Genomic DNA, 20,732 nt, shown 5'->3' with positions numbered 1-20,732 from the left:
TCCATATCTCCATCCAATGATTACATAATTTCATAAAATATCAAATAAAAATTTAAATAATAAAGCAGTATTCATAATTATATCATTGTAATTATCCCTTCCTTTAATTAATATACAAATATGTTACAAATTTGCCAAAAAAAAAAAAAAGAAAGAAAAGAGAGAGAGAAAAGAAAAAAAGGAAAAAGGAAAAAGGAAAAATAAATAAAGTTGACTTTTGATGATTGACCAATGAGATTTGGAGATGCATGGTGGGTAGAGTGGGACTGAACTTGCGGAATCACAACCGCACGAGCTAGGAACCCTATTTACTTAATTAATAAGGACCGACCACCCTTATCTGTACGGACAAAATACGGAAATAAATTACAGGCCCATCCGGTGCCCGGTGCCCTCCCTTGCATGTACACGCGCTTTTCCCTTTATCTCTCCCCACTGACAACCCGATATATCAAACTACATGAAAACAAATCAATCCATACGTCAAATCATTTTTGGCTGGCAAAATAATAATTTGATACACTTAGTTTTGTATTTTGCGAATTTTTTAAAATTAAAGAAATTCGACACATACTTTTATATAAATTTGGATATGGGACTAAATGTATCGAATTTTTCCAATTTTAAAATTATTTTACAATCTCATAAAGCAGAAGGGGTGAATAGCAATTTATCCCCCTGTGATATTAAAAATGAGCACATTACCCCCCTATGAAAAAAATATAACAATTTACCTCCCTATACTTTTTAAAATGAAGCAATTTACCTCCTTATATAGGGAGGTAGATTGCTTCATTTTAAAAATCATAGGGGGGTAAATTGTTGTATTTTAAAAAATATAGGGAGGTAAATCGCTATTTATTTTTTCACAAGGGGGTAATTTGCTCATTTGCAATATCACAAGGGGGTTGCTTGCATTTTTCCCTAAAGCAGAAGACCAAAAGTGTTGAAATTTTATCTGAAAGAACTGAAAATGTAACTTTGCTGTCTCTGGCCAGTAACATTTTAGTGTGTAATAGGACATTCACTCCTTCGGGATTAAATTCTAATTCAAATTCAATTTGATCATATCGAAAATAATTACGTAGTAAATACAATTTATTTATTATGTTATTAGCATACGATTTAAGAAGAATGATTAAATCGTTCACTTATTGAGTAATTAGATCAGTTCTTTTGATTCGAACAAAAAAATTCTCACCTACTACAGTAAATCTTCTATATTTGATTTAGGTACGTACGATTCAATTTTAACCCAAAAAAAAAATAAAATCAAAAATTATTTTTAAGTAAAATTATATTTTTAGTCCCATGGGACAGAGGAGTTTGTATTTTTTTATCATGTACTATACATGTTTAATATTTTTTGTCCTAAAAAAATATTGCAGATGTGGTCCCATACACTAATTCTGTGGTACGGAATCAGTCAGATTTTGGAACTACGTTTGCAATATTTTTTACTCTACTGGGACCAAAAATATTAATCCGGTAATCTGCATGAGTAAAAGTACAATACTTTTTATTTAATTTTATCTTATTTTTATATTGTTTTATTGATTATATGTGCTTATAAGTGGCGTAGTAGAACATATTTAATTTTAATTTTTTTTATAACTTTTAAATAAACATTACTTATTCACAAACTGATGGGTTTTTTTTTATTTATTTAAAATCTATTTATTTCAAGAAAAATTAAAAATACAAAAATTTTGCAGTACTACTCATAAATTACATCCAAATTTTGAAAAACAAACCTATTAATCTAAATGAAAAGAAGTTCAAATTCATATACAAACCAATCTAAAATTGAAGTTTTCTCAGTGATATTTCATCACAATAATTTTTAGGGTAAATTATAACTACTTTCCCTGAGTTTGACATAATTACAAATATCCTCTCATTATTTGAAAAAGTATAAATATCTCCCTCAAATAGAAAATAATTATGTAACCCCTAAACAGTGAAGTGGACATCACTATTTTACCCTTACTGAATTTTTTTAAAAAATAAAAAATATTTTAAAATATAAAAAAAATTAGGATTATAGGGAATATTAGTTCATAAAAGTATTTTAAAAAATTATAAAATATATAAAAGATTATAATTTATAATCTAAAATGACATTTTGGTCAATTCACTATAAAAATTGAATGAAAACATAACAGAATGGGCTCATTGTTAGACGAACATTAACATAAGAGGAATATTTATAATTTTTCAAATAATGAGGAGGTATTTATAATTATGCCAAATTTTAGGGAAGGTGGTTGTTACACTAATTTTTATCTCATATGTTGAAAAAGAAAAAGGAAATGGGAAAAAAACAATTAAACGATGTTTATTATAATTTTAAATACTTTTTTTATTTATTTAAAAAATTACATATTTCATGATATTTGATGAAACTATGTAATAGATGGATGGATGTGTGGAATTATTAATTTTATCTTTTTTGTATTTTTTTCTTCTTAAAAAATATAAAAATTTTGGACGAGGTTGATGGAAAAATTATAAAAATATTATCTACTTAGTCCATAAAAAATTAAATAAAATTACAATTCATAATCCCAGGGACATTTTGATAAGTTCACTGTAAAAAATGGATAAAAATCTAACGAAAATTAATGGATTGAATTAATTGTTAGACGTTCGATAAAATCAAAAGGATATTGATAATTTTTTAAACTAGTAATTTGTGACACACTCTATGTGTGTGCAACTTTTATAAATATCATTACAAATAAAATATTTATAAAACAATAAGTTAATATTAAAGTATATGATTTAAAATAATTTATAGAGCAAGAATAGAAACTTCTGTTAATGAGTTAAAAGAAAGACAACGGGAGCATGAAAATAAGTATATTTAAAATTTTAAATCAAAAGGGAACCAATCCCTTAATCTTGGGCATTCGTCATTTAATAAGCATAAAACAAGCTTAGAATAAAATAAGTGGTTATTGTAACATAGAATGATGGAAATATAATCACGAAATTTTACTTTTCCGATTTGAAGACTTTTTTCAAGCTTTACTCCTCCAACCGTGTGCTCATGCAAAGAACCAACGAGATTTCATTTACGTTGAACATACACTACATCATATAGATAAAAATAAAATATTTATAATTATATCAAATTTGAGTAGAGCATATTGTATTTTATTTTAAAAAAAAAAATCCCCTTGATCGCGTTTGTTGCACGCTCCACTTCCGCGACGGCCAAAGAGTAATTGACTGAAATAATTGAAAACCCGTCCAATGGTTACTACAACACGGTGGACTTGTCGCGATACAACGTAAGAAAAAGTGAAAGCCAAACAGTAACTATTTCTTCTTTTTTTCGTACGCATCTCAATTCTTCTTCTGCTCAGTGTCTCCCACTTCATACATATCTCAATAATAATATCTCCCAAAGATAGGATTCGACTTCGAGAGAATGAAAAGAGAATCCCCATTTGACCCTTTACTCTGATCTTCAAGCTCAGATATTTCCTGAGTGTTTCTTTGTGAGTCGATGGAGTCGAAGAGCACATCTCTCTGCTGTTCTTTATCTGCTCTTGCTGTGTTTTTGTGCATTTCTGTGGTGTTTGCAGGCGACATAGTTCACCAAGATGATGTTGCTCCCAAGAGACCTGGTTGTGATAACAATTTTGTGCTGGTGAAGATCCTCTCTCTCTCTCTCTCTCTTCCTGCTCTTCTAATCCCATTTAGTATTTGTTTGTTTTTTATACTGTATTTGAAAATTTTCTTGTTGATTTTGGTGCTGCTGAAGCAACAGTGTGTGTAATGCTAGTGTGTGTTTTGGTTGCTTAGGAAGCATTCTTGAAGGTTATGATGTTTGAATTTGGGTTTGATCTGTCCAGTATCACAATGGCTTGAGGAAAGCTAACAGTATTAGGGATAGAATGCAAATCCATTGGTAGATTAGAGCAATCTGATCATTGGATGTGATAAAGAATTTTCAATTTCCATGTATGTATTCAGCTGAAGGCTTAAGGTACATTGCTATTCAATAGGTTAAAGTACCAATTTGGATGGACGAAAAAGAAGCAATGGAGTTTGTGGGTATTGGTGCTCGATTTGGTCCCACGTTGGAATCGAAAGAGAAGCGTGCAAACCAGACTAAAGTTGCTCTTGCAGACCCCCCTGATTGTTGTAGTAAACCAAGGAATAAGGTTTTTGTCTTCTCCGCTGATTGTATTTCTAACTGTCCTGACTACACGTCCTTGATGTGGAAATTGGGGCGTCTCTTTGGTAGCTTTTTAAGAGTCGTAATTTCATATCTTGGCTCATTATTCAGCTGCTTTGCTGTTCTATAGCTGACAGGCGAGGCTATCTTGGTGCACCGTGGAAACTGTAGTTTTGTTACCAAAGCAAATGTTGCAGAAGCTGCTGGAGCTTCAGCTCTGCTCATCATAAACAACCAGACAGGTCTCTGTTCTCCGCGAGTAGTGTAATAGTTCTTTAAACGCTAGGGGTCATGTCAACATCCCGTTTCCTGAAAATAGTTCTACCATCCAAACACACAGTTCACTTATTAACACATATAGAGATACGACTTGTGATTAGTTTGCTCCGTAGAAGGTGCACTTGTGTTTTTGTAATTATTTTGCTCCAGTTTCTTATGTAAAATTCTGTAACGGAAAACACTCTTCTTGTTTGTTAATCCCATTGTCCAACTATAGACCATTATTATCATGGTAACAAGAATCTTTATACAGATATTGATATTAGATAATTTCCAATTGCTGATTTTACGTGGTTGCACCTTGACGGGGTACTTCTCCAGAACTCTTCAAGATGGTCTGTGAAGCAAATGAAACTGATGTAGATATTGGCATACCTGTTGTCATGCTCCCGCAAGATGCTGGTGCAGTCTTGAAACAAAGCATGAGGAACAGTTCACATGGTAAACCTCCGCCCAAAAGGTTTTGACCATTAGACGATCAAATAAGCATGTTACTCTTTATAGCGATTTCTGTTTGATTCACAAGGTTGCCATTTGTTTTCAGTTTCCATTCAGATTTACTCTCCAAAGCGCCCGTTGGTTGATGTTGCTGAAGTGTTTTTATGGCTAATGGCTGTTGGTACCATCCTATGTGCATCTTATTGGTCTGCATGGAGTGCAAGAGAAGCAGCTATTGAGCAAGACAAGCTCTTAAAGGTAAAGCAGGGAGCATTTACTAATAATCTTCTGCTTTTTGATAAAATTTAGTCAAGACAGGGGATTTCTTCAGGCGACTAATTTTTAATGTTTACCTAGCAGGATGGTTCCGATGAATACCTCACTAAGAATACTTGTGGTTACAGTGGTGTTGTGGACATCAACACAACTTCAGCAATTTTCTTTGTCGTGATTGCTTCGTGTTTCTTGGTTATGCTGTACAAGTTGATGTCTTATTGGTTCATTGAGATTCTCGTGGTTGTGTTTTGCCTAGGTGGTGTAGAGGTGAGGCGTCATTTCTACCATTCAAGTACTCTGCCTGCCGTATTCTTACCAACAGAGCGCTTTTGCTTTTATACATGGAGATTCACTTGAACTATTATGTGCTTGCCTATTCAATACAGATATTCTAACTAAGATTTTGTCTATGCTTTTACGTGTGTTTCTGAAAGAGAAAAGAGACTTTTGTTACTTGAGTTGTGTCAAATGAACTGCAATTCTTTCTAAGGCATGAGGGACGTTGCACTGGTTTACTGATAATTTTCCTTCTGAATGGGTATTATTTTGAATCAGGCTCAGCTACATGTATGTTAAATGACACGGCGATTGATCAATGGGAAGCTAAACACCTGCATATGAGTTTTAACTTAAACTGAATGCTGAGTCTTTTCTCTTATAATGCAGGGTTTGCAAACTTGTCTAGTGGCTTTGTTATCATGGTATGTATTATGTTTGTATTCATTTTGTGCATATGTGTGCGCATTTTGCTTCTGGAGCACATGGGATTTAACCTGTAGTTTTCTTGATAAAGTTCATTAATGTTATTTTTTCTTGATACATTGACTTCTTGTTTTGGATATAGTTTCAGATGGTTTGAACATGCTGCAGAGTCATTTGTTAAAGTACCTTTTCTAGGAGCTGTCTCATATCTGACTGCAGCTGTTTCTCCGTTCTGCATAGTGTTTGCTGTTTTATGGGCAGTTTACCGAAGTGTCTCTTTTGCTTGGATTGGTCAAGACATACTAGTAAGAACAACGTTTTCTGTCTTCATAGCTTTGTTTCAGAACAACGATTGATGACAAATTTGCCATCTGTTCCAACACCATTTTACCGCCAACTCCAGTTTCCATTTTAAAGCACGAAGAGCAATGTTCTTTTCCTTGAACGAATTAAGTCCTTCAAGGTAAATGTGTGATAAGGGTGCCTTGGAAGTTAAGGGTCTTAGACGAACAAATACTAAAACAGTTGGACACGAAAACTTACTGAATAGGCTGAATTGCATTTGTTGTATGTACTCTCGAATGCTATCTTCTATTTCCTTCATCTCATTTGAACAGGAGCACCAAATATGTCTTTTTGTTTATTGACATTCTGATTCCAGAAATTAAATAGTTCGACTCATTTTTAATATTGATCTATACTTCTTCTTGTTGATGGATGGATCCTTAGTCGTTACTTAGTTTATCTCTGTAACAGGGCATTGCACTGATAATCACTGTTCTCCAGATAGTACAAGTACCAAACCTAAAGGTGGTTGTCGATCTTTGAAACTCATGCTACACTAAACCCCTCCCCCGCTACAGCAAAATCAAAATGCTTATTCCCAGATACCCATGATGGTGCGTCTATTTGACCCGATCTTAATCTTTCCTTTACATACTCAGGTGGGAACAGTTCTACTCAGTTGTGCATTCTTGTATGACATATTTTGGGTCTTCGTGTCGAAATGGTGGTTCCATAAGAGTGTGATGATAGTGGTAAGCATAGCTCGGATCCTGCAGAGCACCAATGTATGAATGATCTTTCGGTTTTGATAGGTTCTTGCTGCCTAATGACTGACCTTGTTTACTGTTATGTCATGTAGGTAGCTCGAGGCGATGGAAGTGGAGAAGACGGCATTCCAATGCTACTGAAAATTCCTCGACTATTTGATCCTTGGGGTGGTTACAGTATAATTGGTTTTGGCGACATCATCTTACCAGGCCTACTAGTAGCATTTTCCCTAAGGTTTGAGTCGAACAACTACCCTAAAAGTAGACATAAACAAATAAGTTAGATGGCATGTGCCTATGTTTATTCAAGAAATCTTATAAGCTCGTACACCTGATAACATGTTTTTAGAACTTATAGTCTGTCCTCATTGAGGTCGTTTGGCTGCTTCAAGGTAGTTTGAGTACTCATAATATCAAAATAATGTTGGTTGCAGGTATGACTGGCTGGCTAAGAAAAGCCTCAAAGCTGGATATTTCCTTTGGGCAATGCTTGCTTATGGTTTAGGTATGACTTGAAGTTACATGTACGTGCGAGTGTGTGCGTGTGGGGAAACCGAAAACGAGTTTGGATTAGTCGATGTAGTAATATTTCTTGATACTTAGTGGTATCAAATTAAAAAATTCTCATTTAAATGAAGACTGGAATGCATGAAAGAAATTGCGGTTGCTTGTTTTGGGACAGATGAAAACTGGAAACTTTGAATGCAAAGTAGATATTAATATGGTCTCAAAACTTTTATCTGGTCTGGAGAATAACCCCTAAAACTGTATATTGCTGAGAACAGCATTTCTAATGTGTTCAAACTGAGATTTTCTAAGGAAATATGTTTTTCTACACAATGGCATACGCAATTGTAAGCTATCACTGATACTTGGGGACTTTTCAACTTCTTCTGCACAGGTCTTCTAGTTACATATGTGGCTCTGAACATGATGGATGGACATGGCCAGCCAGCTTTGCTTTACATCGTTCCGTTTACGCTAGGTACGCAGCCAGTTCTTGAAACAAGAATAGATTGGACTAGTTATTTCCCTATAGATGAGCAAGAAATTTGTTCCAAAGTAATCAAGAAAAAATAATGATTGTTGCCTACCATGTTTACCTTTTTTAAAACATCATATATACTGATAATCTCAATATCTTGCTCAAGTTCTCGGGCTTGACCAATCACATCTAGTCCCTCGCTAACTCGATTCTAAGATATCTATGTGTAATTGGATTCGTCCGTAACATAACAATCTACAAGGTCGATACTCCCAGAAAATGTTGAGGTAGTTTTTTTCTTTGATACCACTGCTACATTATGAGCTCTAAAACTGCCTTCGTATTCCATTCAGGCACTCTGATAACTTTGGCAAGTAAGAGAGGTGATTTGAAGCATTTATGGAAGCGAGGGGAGCCCTACAGACCTTGTCCGCACGTTCAACTTCAAGGTGACGAACAATGACTAGTTAAGGCTAATATACAGTAATTGCTTACACGGCTGGACACACGTAGATTAGATTATGTCACTGTCATTCTAACTTGAAAAAGGCTTATGAAATTTGTGGCTTCAGCTCTTTTGCTGTGTTTCTGGATGTAATTTATTGGTACCTCTACAAGCTACTGGATTTTATGGGCCCAAGTGATGTTTTAGTGTGACCAAGCTCATGGTACCTTTTAAAACCCCATTTTGATATTGGAATTTAAAGTGCTTTTATTAATAAATTTCATGCTGAGGTAGGTTTCTTGGTTATCATTATGTGAAACACCACGATCCACAATTGATACCTCGGCAAGAAAGGAAAACAACGCACAACGGCCTGAGAGAGAGAGAGAGAGAGAGAGGGGATAAAAGGCAAATGGCAAAATTTGCATGTATTGACACCTTAAAAACATTCTTTTCCTTATTGTTGTTTCTGTAAACGTACACGAACTCAACTACAAACATCAAAACTGAATCTCTCAATGTCAAAAATTTACCAATCAACTTGAATGTGAATCCACACTGATGTGCATCCTGAGCCGGAGTATGGGCGCCATAACCAACCCCACAGTCCAACAAAATGACCAAAACTTTTCTGGCCAGTCTCCATTTTGAAGTTGATAGGGGTTCGACCAGAGGATCATTTCCGGCTCTCATCTAGACCTGTGAATTGGAAACAAACTATTTTATGCAAAATTTTCTTGGTCCATGACCTGAAATCAGATCACTATCCACACAAAACCAACATAATAATATGAAGTTCGACTCAAGTCCCAGTTATGGTATTCTCGACTGAAAAGAGATGCTAATCCTAAGACATACAGCTAAATTTGACGGGGCATTGCAACTACAACATGCTACAAGATTAAGTTTCTAATGTCGTTATATTGCCGGTGCAAATGTGCAAGAAACCAACTGTCATACATATTGCTTTCACTGTGTGTTACACCTGGTAAATGGTTCTAAGAATTGGAGTCAAGGGTCATCCCAAAATGTCAAATTAACAAGATGAGAATAGGAAACAAATAAACTATTATCACATAAGAATATCATGTGAAGAGGGCGTTGGATCTATTCATACAATATTAGAACCAAATGCGAAAACCAAAGTAGGACATACTTGTAAATATCCTCAAGGACCCATTTCCGTTAGCAGTCAATTGTAATGTTCTTCTCTCTTGACCCAGAGACAGAATCTGTTGCATTCTTTCAGGCCAATCTGAGTTTAATCGTCTGGCAAAGTCTTCCACTTCCCTGATCAATCAAACAAGGGAAAAATTATTGTCATACAAAACAATATAATCTATATTAAACATGTAACCAACCTAAGCGACTTTCTTTTATAACTGATACCCAAAGCATCCTACGCTATTTCCAACAAAACGGTAACATGCGACTAAATAAGTATGCTAAGATAACATATGGAAATAGTGGGCTCGTCAAAAAGCATCAGGCTCACCTATCAATTTTTTCTTTCAACGCAGGGTCAATATCATCATCTAAATCACAATCATCAAACTCATCTTCAGCAGGTGGAATTGTGTTATCTTCGATGTTATGCAACTTTGTGCCATTACAAGGGTTGGGCGAAAGATTGCCATGACATGTAGGATTACTACGCATAGAATCAAGCTCATTCGATTCCTGCAGCATAGAAAGATGTTAATCCCAACACCATATGCATGCATCTCGTCCGCCATGGCAGGCGAAGGGAGCATAGGCAATTAGTAAGCAGTAACACTATCTATGACCAATATCCCAATGAAGCCAAGAGGTAGAGAATAATACAGAAGTACAATACTCCTGACCTTCTTATTCATGTATACAGCATCGCTTGAAGCAGTTGTGCTGTTTGATGTACTAGTGCAGTTTGAAGGAGCAGCCTTGTGATGATCTTTTCTCTTACGATTCTTCTTTTTACTTTTAGAAGCTCTATTTGCCTTAGAATCTGCAAACCCATATGTATCAAATGGTCCACCTCCAAATGATAAGATAAGGGAGGAGAGAGGAACGAACATAAGAGCGTGAAAGATAAATCACATTAAAATCTGAAATTTTCCAAGTTGATCCCCAAAGACATGATTTGCGTTCCATAGTTGTTCCCAATTTTTAATCATATGCTGTTTATGTTCTCAATTTACCAAAAATATACTCGATGCAACCCAAAAGAAATGCAGTTCACTGCACATTCCAGAAATAGATTATATCACAGAAAACACATATTTAGTTAGATTAACAGGCAGGAACGACATTTTTCATCAACTACAAACTGTAAGCACCTTTTTAAAGACATCCCAAAATGAAGAACATGGTAAAGGGAAGGTGGAAACAGAAGGAACAAGATATACCTTCATTGCTTCCATTAATAAATGATAAGAGATCATCAACAGAACGCTCATCTGCACGATCCTCTTCAACCTCAGTATTCTGCAGAACCCATTGAAAACCAATTATCATTATTAACTTGCATACGCAACAAATTGTTATAGTGGTGAATAACTACATTCAAGCAGTTAATTGACTATAAGCATTACTGATTGCTTGGTTATAGAACCTAAATGAATATATGGAAGGTCATGTAGAAGAACAGAAAACTATTTCCCATTAACCTTTAATCTCTCTCTTTCTTTTAATTCTTTTCTCTTCCTGGCATACAATCTATTCAAAAGCCGAATCCTTGGATCATCCATGGTATTTTTTATAGGCTCCAACTTTTCTTCCTGTATCAGTAAGACAACGGAATGTTAGGAAGCAAACATAGAAAAGCAGGACTCTCCCCAAGGAAATAAAAAGTACATTAAGCATATACACTGCTTGCAATGACAGAACACCTCTGTTAGATCATCAGGAAGATGAAATATCTCTCGTATTTCTTCCGGACTCTTCCCTTCAATCACTCGTGCAAGTGCACGACTAGTGAGATCAACCAGGGGCTTCAGTTGCAGGCTGTCAGCAGCTGAGGTCAATTCACATAGCCTTTTGGTATCCATTCGAACAAATTTCTCGTCAAAGGACTTCCTCTCCTGCACAAAAGTATAACAAAATCAAGTACCTTTCCCTATCTTATCGTTTAATGTAAGCGCCTAAAAGACTCTTTTCTCATGTGGTAAGTTAATCACATAAAAACTGCAGTGTTCAGCATTTTCTAGTAACCTTGTTAGAGCGTCCTGGTACTTGATGAAATCGGCAGTAGTCAAGAATCAGACTCAACATAGGAGGATTGACCCGTGAAGGTAGGGAGATAGGGTAATTCTTAGAAGATCCCATTCCTGATTGTATTTCACGACATATGAGTGGACAAAACATTGCGACCTCTTGCTCTACTTGTTGTATTGAACCATCAGAAGTTTGAAGCCACACATAAGCCTTTAGAATCTGACATGCAAAGCATAAAACAACAAATCGGAATCAGAAACAACTTGAGAAACCAAAGAGAAAATTAGAACCTGCTCTCTCTCACTCAATCATAAACAAGGGTCAATGGGTGCAAATATTTCAACTAGTAAGAATAAAAAAGGATAATAATAGTACTATTAATGCCAAAGGTTTAGTGAAGAGTACAAGCAGTTTCAAAAATTTTCATTTAACCGCAAAATGTAGTATTTATCACTTCATCTTCAATGTGGACCATACGTTCATTAAGTCCTTTTTAGGAAGGATATGAGGGGTGAATCTAGAATTCTCCAGTCTTTCTTCTATCGCAGTACGTTAGCTTTAGAATGTTGTCATCGCTGCTTACTAACCTAATGTTGAAGGAGTTACATGATCTAACCCAATCCACCACTACCCCAGAAATGACAAAAAAAAACAATGATCTCTAGTTACGCATGTTGAGCATCTCTTTTATCATTCCACTGTGTTCAAGCATCTCATGTTAATTACTCATCATTTAGGTCCCATATCCAATGTTATGCACACATCACTTTTCCTAATTGAGTATCTCTTGTCCATTGTATTCCACTGCCCAAAATAAATGAAGCAGCTTTCCTGAAAATAAACGACTATCACATTGCAATGATTTTACAAGGCAAGTATGATTTATATGACCACAAAAAGAAGGGAAATTACGCTACCAAATAACATAAATGAACATATACAAAAATAAGAAGACTCCAGAAGTGCACAAGTAGTCATGTAAAGCATACCTCAGGCTTTATTATTTCACTATCAGCTTCTATCATTGTACTGAATTAGAAACAAGAACGCGTCCCAGAAAGCAGTTCAATAGTTCTTACCTGCAGCTAAGAAAGAAAGGCATAAAAATTATGGCGAGCTGTCCTCTCTATAACTTCAAGGAAAATAATTAACTCTCCAGCAGCATCTATTTTGCTAAGTATTGTAGAACCAAAATTAAATGCATCTGGAGGTATTGGCTATTCATCTATAAATGAAGTCATATGTAACTCGGTTAAATAAAGAAGGAAATACCCACTCTTGGCCAGATATCTAGTCTAAAAAATTCAGACATTTTAATAAGGGGTAGGCGAATGATAATCTTGAACTGACAACTTATAGACTCCATCTCTAAGAATTAAAATTCTCTTTGTCGAACTGACAAGTTTTGCAGAAAGACTAATTGAATGGTGCTTAGTTTTCTCTCTTTCCAAGACCTGTGTCCCATCAGCAATGAAACTGCACGGTCCTTGAACACCAGCATAAAAGTCCAGAAGAAGTCATTACCAGCAAAATACAACATTATCACTAGTTTGAATCTATAATGCACCACATCAGTCCAAATGGACCTCCTCGTCTCAGATCAACCATCTACTGTGCTTTTTGAAACTCGCTGCCCAATCGACAATGCAACTGGTAGGTCTTTCACAACCAGTATCAACGTGAAGTCAACTACCAGCAGAAAACATTATATACTACTCAAATATAAATGCACCTTGTGAACCCAAATGGAGCTCCTAGTCCTAGATTAATCATTTACCTTGCTCATTCCATCAGAAGCACCTTCCCAAAACACAGGTCAAGAATGAAAGCCTAATCCAGCTGAACCACCTACGTTTTGGAATGGCCTAACTGGAAAACCCCACCCACAAATTTCCAACTATCCTACAACAGCTGACAAAATTCATCCCAGTTTGCCACCATAAAAAACCAACCTTCATATGGAAGCCTCCATAGGCTTCATTGGAAACGGCTTGACGGTCTATGATGATGGTAGGAAAGAGTTGGGGCCACCTATTCCACATGTTCTAGTGGAGGCTGGCTTCCGAAGAAAAAGTACAATAACTTCTCCTTTCCAAGAAACAGACATTATATTGAAATGACCAAAAACAACACCACGAATGTGCAAATTCAGAAGTAGGGAGCCCTGCAGATTATCTTCACTCTCAGAATTTTGTAGAGGCACTTACAAGCCACATAAAATACTCCAGGCTATGTGAAATTAAGTGAAAATCATGTTTCTTTCCCAAATTTTTGGCTTCCTTTCCTTATTGCCACCGTGCTTCCTGATAACAACTATTCAGCTTCCAACAATTCTTTCCGATTTACTAACAGAACATGATAAAGCATGAATTTCCTATCATAATAAAGCGAATCTTGGTCGAACAATAAACAAACATCTTTTACTAGTTATTTCAAACCCACAACAGTAATAGAAACATAAAAGGAAACAAAAAGGCCAAAAAAGAAAAAAGGGACTCAACTTTGACAAATAAACAAACCACATCAACTTCATCCGGCAGCGCAACACCCAAAACAGTTGAAGTACAAACATATCGAAAACATTAAAAGCAACCCAGAATCAAGAAATGCAGATTCAGAAAAGCCCTAATCCCCCATCTCAACTCAGACCTCGCCCCAATCGAATCCCCAATCCAACAATATCCCCACAAAGATGCAAATCAACACTAATACCAAAACAACCCAGAATTTCATAATCCCAAACACCGAACTAAACTAAACACAAAAACCAACAACCGGTTTTTCCCTCAATCAAACTCCAAGTCTAACAAACAATTAACAAAGCAATAAACAACCTTTTGCCCCGCCGCTTCTGCAGTCAGAAACAACAAAGATTTCGCACCTGAAAAAAAATTTAAAAAAAAGAAAAAAAAACAGCTTCTGCTGAACGGAGCTTTGAATATGAAAATGGCGGTTGTCGGCGAAAGCAGAAAAAAAAAAAAAGAATAAATATTAGAGAGCGAGGCGGGGGGAGAGAGAGAGAGAGAGAAATACGCATAAAAATGGGGAAAATATATTTTGTTTTTCTTATATATTGTCTTGGCGAATCTGTGAATGGTTAGATATATCTGTGTATCTATCTACCGCCGGGTGTTAGTGCGTGTGTATGTGAGAGAGAAAGAGAGAAAGACAGAGAGAGAGAAAGAGTTACGTGTGTTTCTAAGGTGAAATGAAATGTAGGTAAGGCTTAGACAGTCATACACTTGTTCTCTCGTGTCCTATCTTATTTAGTATTATATTTTCCCTCTATTTAATTTGGATATTAATAACATTTTTTTATGTATTTTTCATTATATTATATGATAATATATTAGGATTAATATCTTGAATCCAAACTTATTTTAGAAAATAATTTTATCCATGATTAGTATTTAAGTTAAAATTCTATTTTACAGTCCAACTATTTTATTATTAACGGGTCGTTCATTTTTGTGGGCTGAATATACGATGGATTAGATCGGAATAAATTATTTTTAGGAAATAATAAATTAATAAAGTTTACAGATAATTACATTGTCCTCTATTGTTGATGTCCTCTAAAATTATTGGGTCAAACCCACAAATTACGCATACTAGTTCAGTCGGTTAAGAGCCCAACTGGCTCATCAGCAGGACAGAAAGGGCCCGTAGGACATATAAATCCCACAGCGAGATAAATAAAGCCCATCAGTGGGGAAAATGGCCCATAAGCTTACCTAGGCCCAATAAATAATCCCATTTCAGCCGGACATGTCATCATACAGTTGGGAGGACACATCATATAACTTTCCAACACATTTTGAGAGGTCACCCTAAAATATTTTCAGGGGGTTCCAAGTAAATTGATACGCATTATTGACACCATCTGTGGGAACAGTTGAGCTTTGACATGAGAAATGGCAAATTCCAATAATGGAGGTGACCATGGATCTTATGAGGGAGATTCTTCTCTCCCTGCTATTTCAGGACCTGCTGTTCCACCTACAGACCCCACTGTAGGAGATGTTGAAAACAACGAAAAATGCGAGTGGATCCGTCCAGGAACGCGTAAGTGCAAGCGGTAATATAAAATTCGTAAATTATAACCAAAACGTAATAAAATCATAATTCCAAGGGGTGTACCCTTGGAGTTATCGGGTGTTCGATGTAGTTAATAATAACAATAATGAAACTAAATGGGGCTAATGGTAAAATTAAAACAAGAGGTAGAAAAATCGTATATCAAGAATTACCTCTTTACTTGATTTACTTCGAACCTCCTTCATTTGATCCGTTCTCACGAGACTTCAACGTAAAGCCTTTTAAAAGTACATCCACACCGCATCGGAATATGGGATCCCTCAATTCAATTTTCTAGAAAAGAATTAGGGAGAAAGAACACACCAAGTGTGCTTGAGAGAGGGGGTGGCCGAATTGGGGCTCTTAGGGTACGAAATTATTTTTTTGTTGTGTTATGTTTTTATTAATTATTCTAAATAACTAATATACATTTATATACCTTGTATGGATGTACTAGAATGTGTCTAGGTTCATTCTACAATCCATAAAGTAATAAATCCTTTATTCCAAATAAAGGATGACTAACGTAGTACTTTCCAAAAGTGAAATTGGTAGATTTCCTTTCCTAGATTTTTCGAACAACTTTTGGAATAACAAGGTTTAATTACTGAGCTGGTGAACAGCTAAAACTGTTAGTCATTAATTCCTCGCGAGCTGGTGAATAGTTAAAACTGAGCTCGAGCTCGAGCTTAAAATCGAGTCGGCTCGACTCATCTGCCACTCCTCGTGGAATGTACTTTTATTAGATTTTTTAAATTATATTTTTATATTAGTTAAGTTTTATAAAATTTATTCATAATTTTGGTTTTTTTAACTACTAAAAAAAGAGGTTGTTTATCTTAAGTCAAGCAATATATTATTTTATGCTTACAAGAGTTCAAAGTTTTCACTATTCACATAAGATTATTACAACATATCAGCATAAAAAAAATATAAAAAGGTTATTTTTTTCGTGTCAAAATGATTAATTTGATAATTTTACAAACTTAAGGGACTAAAGTTATAAAATCAAACTTGACCATTTTATCCTCTAGAAAGTTAAAATTCGGCCACATTTTCTCTGAGAAATGGTCAGAGAGACCAAACTGAGATAAAAAGTAAAGTTTAAGGATGTTAAAGTCAAGACATGAACTTGAGGGGCTAAAGTGATTTTAAACAAAAACATAAGGACCAAATATGGTATTTACCCAAAAACTTAATAAATAATCTTTTTCTAGTAATAAAAAAAATAATGAATTATTACCTAATGTTTTGAATAAAAATAATATATATGTAAATCATGCTAGTCAAATAAAAACATAGATGTTGATGGATACATGAGTCTAACAACACCCCAATGGTCAAAGAACTTTCACAAAAATCCTAAAATTACTAGGGGACTAACCTGCAAACAAAAGTTAATGCTTTGATGCTTAAGTCAGTAACTTTGTTTACTGAAAAAATTAAAGACAAACTTGAATCAAAGTGAGAATAATAATTAAAAAAGATGTTAAGTTGATATAATTTGCGTGGATTCCAAAAAGTGAGCTTGAGATAGCTTCATAATCAAGAGAGAATAAAAGTTTTAGTCTGAGAGTAGATGTTATCAAAATGACTGCACAAAATGTTTATTTATAAGTGCTCGTGGAGCAAGATGCGGAAAGTAGTTATGGAGAGTCCTACGTTGTTTGAAAGCTACTCGTGTTAGCTATCCAACTGAGAATCCATTCATTATTTGGACTCATATTGACTGAGATATGACTCTTTGATCAAGTTTTGCCTAGTTTGCCTGAAAATTTAGGAATCCGTTACCTGCTAGTTAATAATCCTATTGCAACCGGATTACTAAGAGTTTGTTGAAAATCTTTTAGCAAGATGTGTCTCAATGTGTCAACAACCCATATGACGTGCCTGCCTTGCTGTATGTTGACTCCGTCTTGCTAAAATGGACTTGTTTTGGGCCTGCCAAATTAGTAAAAGTAATAAAACAACTTTATGAGTTTTTACCTCCCTGCTCATGGGTCAATAGGTCCGGACCGGTTGGGCTGCTCTGTAGGGGCTTCCATATTTTGGGCCTTGTGAAGATTTTTTTTTATTGGAATATCAATACTGCCCCTTATTCCAAGAGTGCGAAACATGGTGTTGGATTGTTGAAGTAGATAAAATGGTCTTGCTAAAAAGATTTTTCTTGTTTGTGCACAATCAGCAAGGTGAACCCTACTAGGCTGAAAGAGGTAGTTTCCTGTTGTGCTATTTGTAAGGTAATCCTTTTACCTGAAGGAGTCTCATACATCAGATTTAAAGAAAATTTGAACATATTTGCAAAAAAGGGATTAGTGATGATTATGAAACGTAGAGAAGAGACAAAGTCCAACCTACACATAAAACACGTGCCCCTTGATTGGAGGATCTTCACTAACTAGGAGAGAGTGACACAGAGTCCTATACGAATAGGGCTGATGGGTGGGTTGTTGGAGTGTTTAAGGCAATCCCTTATCTTGCCATTGACATGCCTTCTTTGTTTTCTGGGTAAGTATTCACACTCATTCTCTTTGTTTTCTTTTCTGGTTTAAAAAATAAAAAATCTAACTTCTCTGTTTATGAATTTCTGCAGGTTTCCACAAACTTCTTGAGATTTTTTTCTTACACCAAACCTTGCCATTTTCCTCTCTATCGCTCTAGGTAAGCCTCCTTGCTTCCTACTCTTTTTTTGTGAACCATGTGGACTAGTAGTGTAGATGAAAGGGTGGTAGATGAGGTGATGATAGATCTAATCGGCTCCTCATGTAAGGAGTTGGAAGAAGCCTAGTATCTCTGGCTCTGCCTTCTGCCATGGAGGTGAGAGCGAGGAGGAAGGCAATAGTAAGGAGGAAGAAGAGAGGAGAAAGGTATAGGATATGCGAATGACCTCAATGTGGAATCCTTTAGGATTTACCAATCTCATTTTTTTTTCCTGAAGATGATGACGTGATCGTTAGGGAAAAGTCCCGGATAGCTGTTGAAATGTGATTCAAGTCCTTACTGCCATGGATCGCCCAAATTTCCCTCTTTAGGGCTTTCTTTATTTTTTCTTAGCCTAGCTTGAGGCTGGTTTGTATTTCCATTTGCATGTTAATGTTTCTACACTTTTCAAAGTTTTCTTAAATCAGTTGGTTCCTAAATCCTTCAACATGTTGCCAGGTTCCTATACGTTAGTAAAAAATCTAGGAGAAATCCCATCGATTGCTCAATTTCACTCCTTTTTCCTGCTAAAAAATGGGAATGCTGGCTTGTTGTATTTCACTGCCCGAGGGGATACTTATAGCCCGTTTGGTTGTCATTTTTAGTTTCCAACAATTGAAAATATTAGAAAAGATTTATTGGTTTTTGTGCGCAAATTGAGAATATGTTTGGATTAGTTGTTTCCAAATATAGGTATATAGGTGTGAGAATGTTGTATATAAGTATATGTATTTTTGATGTGATAGATGACCAAATTGATTGAATATATGAAATTATAAAATAATCAAAGAGAGTCTTGCCATTTAAAATATTTTTTATTGATTTGAAACAAGAAAATACATGCTGACAAGATAAGACAACTATGACAAACCTTTGTGACCTATAATCTCAAAAAATTGAGAATTAAAATAGGAATGCATTCTCAATGAAAATGGCTTGACCAAATAAAATCCCAACTACCCAAATAGTGAAAAGTGAAAAAATCTCATTGAAAACACAACCAAACGGGTTCTTAGTTTCTCCCTTTCGAGTCCACAATGAAAGAGTGGAAGCATCAGATCTTCTTTGTTTCTTCTTTTATACCATGGAGAGATTTCTTTCTGTGTGGATTACCACTCTTCCTAAGCAACCTAAGTATTCTATCTGTAATCATCCAGCTCCTCTCTAGTTCATGCTGGATCATTTGAATGCTTCTCTTTACGATCCTCGCAAATTAGTTCACTCTGCACTTCTTCATTGCTTTTGGGTTGAGACCAAAAGAGATGGCCATGGATTACGCAGCTAGTATAACTTCTTGTATTCTCTATTTGCGATTATTCTTGCTGGTAATGAAATACGACTAATGTATATTATTGTACTTGGTGTTTGTAGGCAGGATGTTTCACAAGCTGTTTTAGGATAAATCCATCAAGGGGGACAAGACCCAGGGCGCCAACCCTTATACCAAGCACACCTTGTTGAAGAGTCCCGCTTCCACTCCTGCTAGTTCTTCTTCCACTGGGGATCCCAAAGGCAAGCAACAGATTGATCCCATCGCCGCACCTACAAAATGAGTTAAGGGACAGACCGCCCCCTTGCTTCTCCTACCCTGCAACCTGCTACCAAGGTAGGGACGTCTCACCCTGCTAAAGAGAGGTCTGCAAAGAAGAGATTCCTTCCTGATCGAATTCAGAATGAATAACACTCTCTGTTGCTAGAAGAAGGTGAAACGGTTTGGTTACTAAATTTCAGAAGGAGATCTAACCACCCCTAGATCATACCTACATGAATGCTCTGCCAAGAGCTAAAGCCCTGGGTTTATTTGCTTTCTACCTTTGTAGGGTAAGTATCAATCAATAAGTTTATTAAGCTTAATTATAGACAATAGCTTAACCTGACAAGTTGTTTATTCATAGGTGACCGTGTTGGGGGTGGCCTGCTCTGTTGGTTAGAGCAAGGAAACCTATTGTCTAAAGAACCCTCAAAAGGGTAGGAGAGCTAGAGAAAGTGATGCAGGAGAGGAACTGGGTTCGTGAGGAGGACGCTGCGAGCATCCGCCATCTAAAGGAGGAATTCACCATGAAGGAACCGATACAAGCCTAGGATGTTAAATGAGCAATGAAGATGATAAATAAAATATTAAAACAATATTATATCCCACATCAACTGGGTTATTCATGCACTTGCACACCAACTAGTTGATGCAAATCAAAGGATAAATACCTCTTTGAGAGTATTGGAGAGTCCTATCTTCAAAAGCTCTCATCCAATAATAGTTTCTTACTTTGTCCACACAAGAGCAGAGATATGCTCTCTAGCAAGTCTACACAAAACACAAACTTTTGTCTCTTTGAGCCTTGCTAGAAACTCAAGAGGGTGAGACTGAAACAACACTTTTATGAAGTGAAAAGTGTTCAA

At 35.8% G+C, this 20,732-nt stretch overlaps 2 protein-coding genes and 1 long non-coding RNA gene across 5 annotated transcripts; 2 read left to right on the top strand and 1 right to left on the bottom strand.

Moving 5' to 3' along the window:
- LOC105173165 (signal peptide peptidase-like 4) lies at positions 3,359–8,644 on the top strand. Its single transcript, XM_011094835.2, has 14 exons — positions 3,359–3,658; positions 4,017–4,175; positions 4,320–4,431; positions 4,790–4,909; positions 5,013–5,164; positions 5,267–5,449; positions 5,849–5,883; positions 6,027–6,189; positions 6,641–6,694; positions 6,829–6,921; positions 7,029–7,171; positions 7,371–7,441; positions 7,838–7,921; positions 8,275–8,644. Exons 1-14 carry the CDS (start codon positions 3,515–3,517, stop codon positions 8,382–8,384), a joined length of 1,623 nt encoding a protein of 540 aa, XP_011093137.1. The 5' UTR covers positions 3,359–3,514; the 3' UTR covers positions 8,385–8,644.
- Positions 8,769–14,773, bottom strand: LOC105173164 (SKP1-like protein 21). Of its 3 annotated transcripts, none has more exons than XM_011094832.2 (10): positions 14,393–14,773; positions 12,548–12,637; positions 11,556–11,777; positions 11,234–11,425; positions 11,012–11,122; positions 10,751–10,829; positions 10,211–10,380; positions 9,862–10,046; positions 9,523–9,656; positions 8,769–9,065 (listed from the first exon to the last, which is right to left on the bottom strand). In XM_011094832.2, the coding sequence occupies exons 2-10, from the start codon at positions 12,581–12,583 to the stop codon at positions 9,043–9,045; spliced, it is 1,152 nt and encodes a 383-aa protein (XP_011093134.1). In that variant the 5' UTR covers positions 12,584–12,637; positions 14,393–14,773; the 3' UTR covers positions 8,769–9,042. The 3 variants fall into 3 exon arrangements, with proteins under 3 accessions (XP_011093134.1, XP_011093133.1, XP_011093135.1); XM_011094831.2 differs by having other exon boundaries at positions 12,548–12,643; positions 14,393–14,772; XM_011094833.2 differs by having other exon boundaries at positions 10,211–10,350; positions 12,548–12,643; positions 14,393–14,772.
- LOC105173163 lies at positions 18,093–20,732 on the top strand. Its single transcript, XR_848701.2, has 4 exons — positions 18,093–18,143; positions 18,229–18,296; positions 19,707–20,156; positions 20,231–20,732. It is a non-coding gene; the product is annotated as an uncharacterized LOC105173163 (long non-coding RNA).

This window comes from Sesamum indicum, linkage group LG11, assembly GCF_000512975.1.
Source record: "Sesamum indicum cultivar Zhongzhi No. 13 linkage group LG11, S_indicum_v1.0, whole genome shotgun sequence".
NCBI classification, from domain to species: domain Eukaryota; kingdom Viridiplantae; phylum Streptophyta; class Magnoliopsida; order Lamiales; family Pedaliaceae; genus Sesamum; species Sesamum indicum.
The sequence above is the reverse complement of the archived record's forward strand: the minus strand, read 5'-3'. Positions and strand labels throughout refer to the sequence as shown.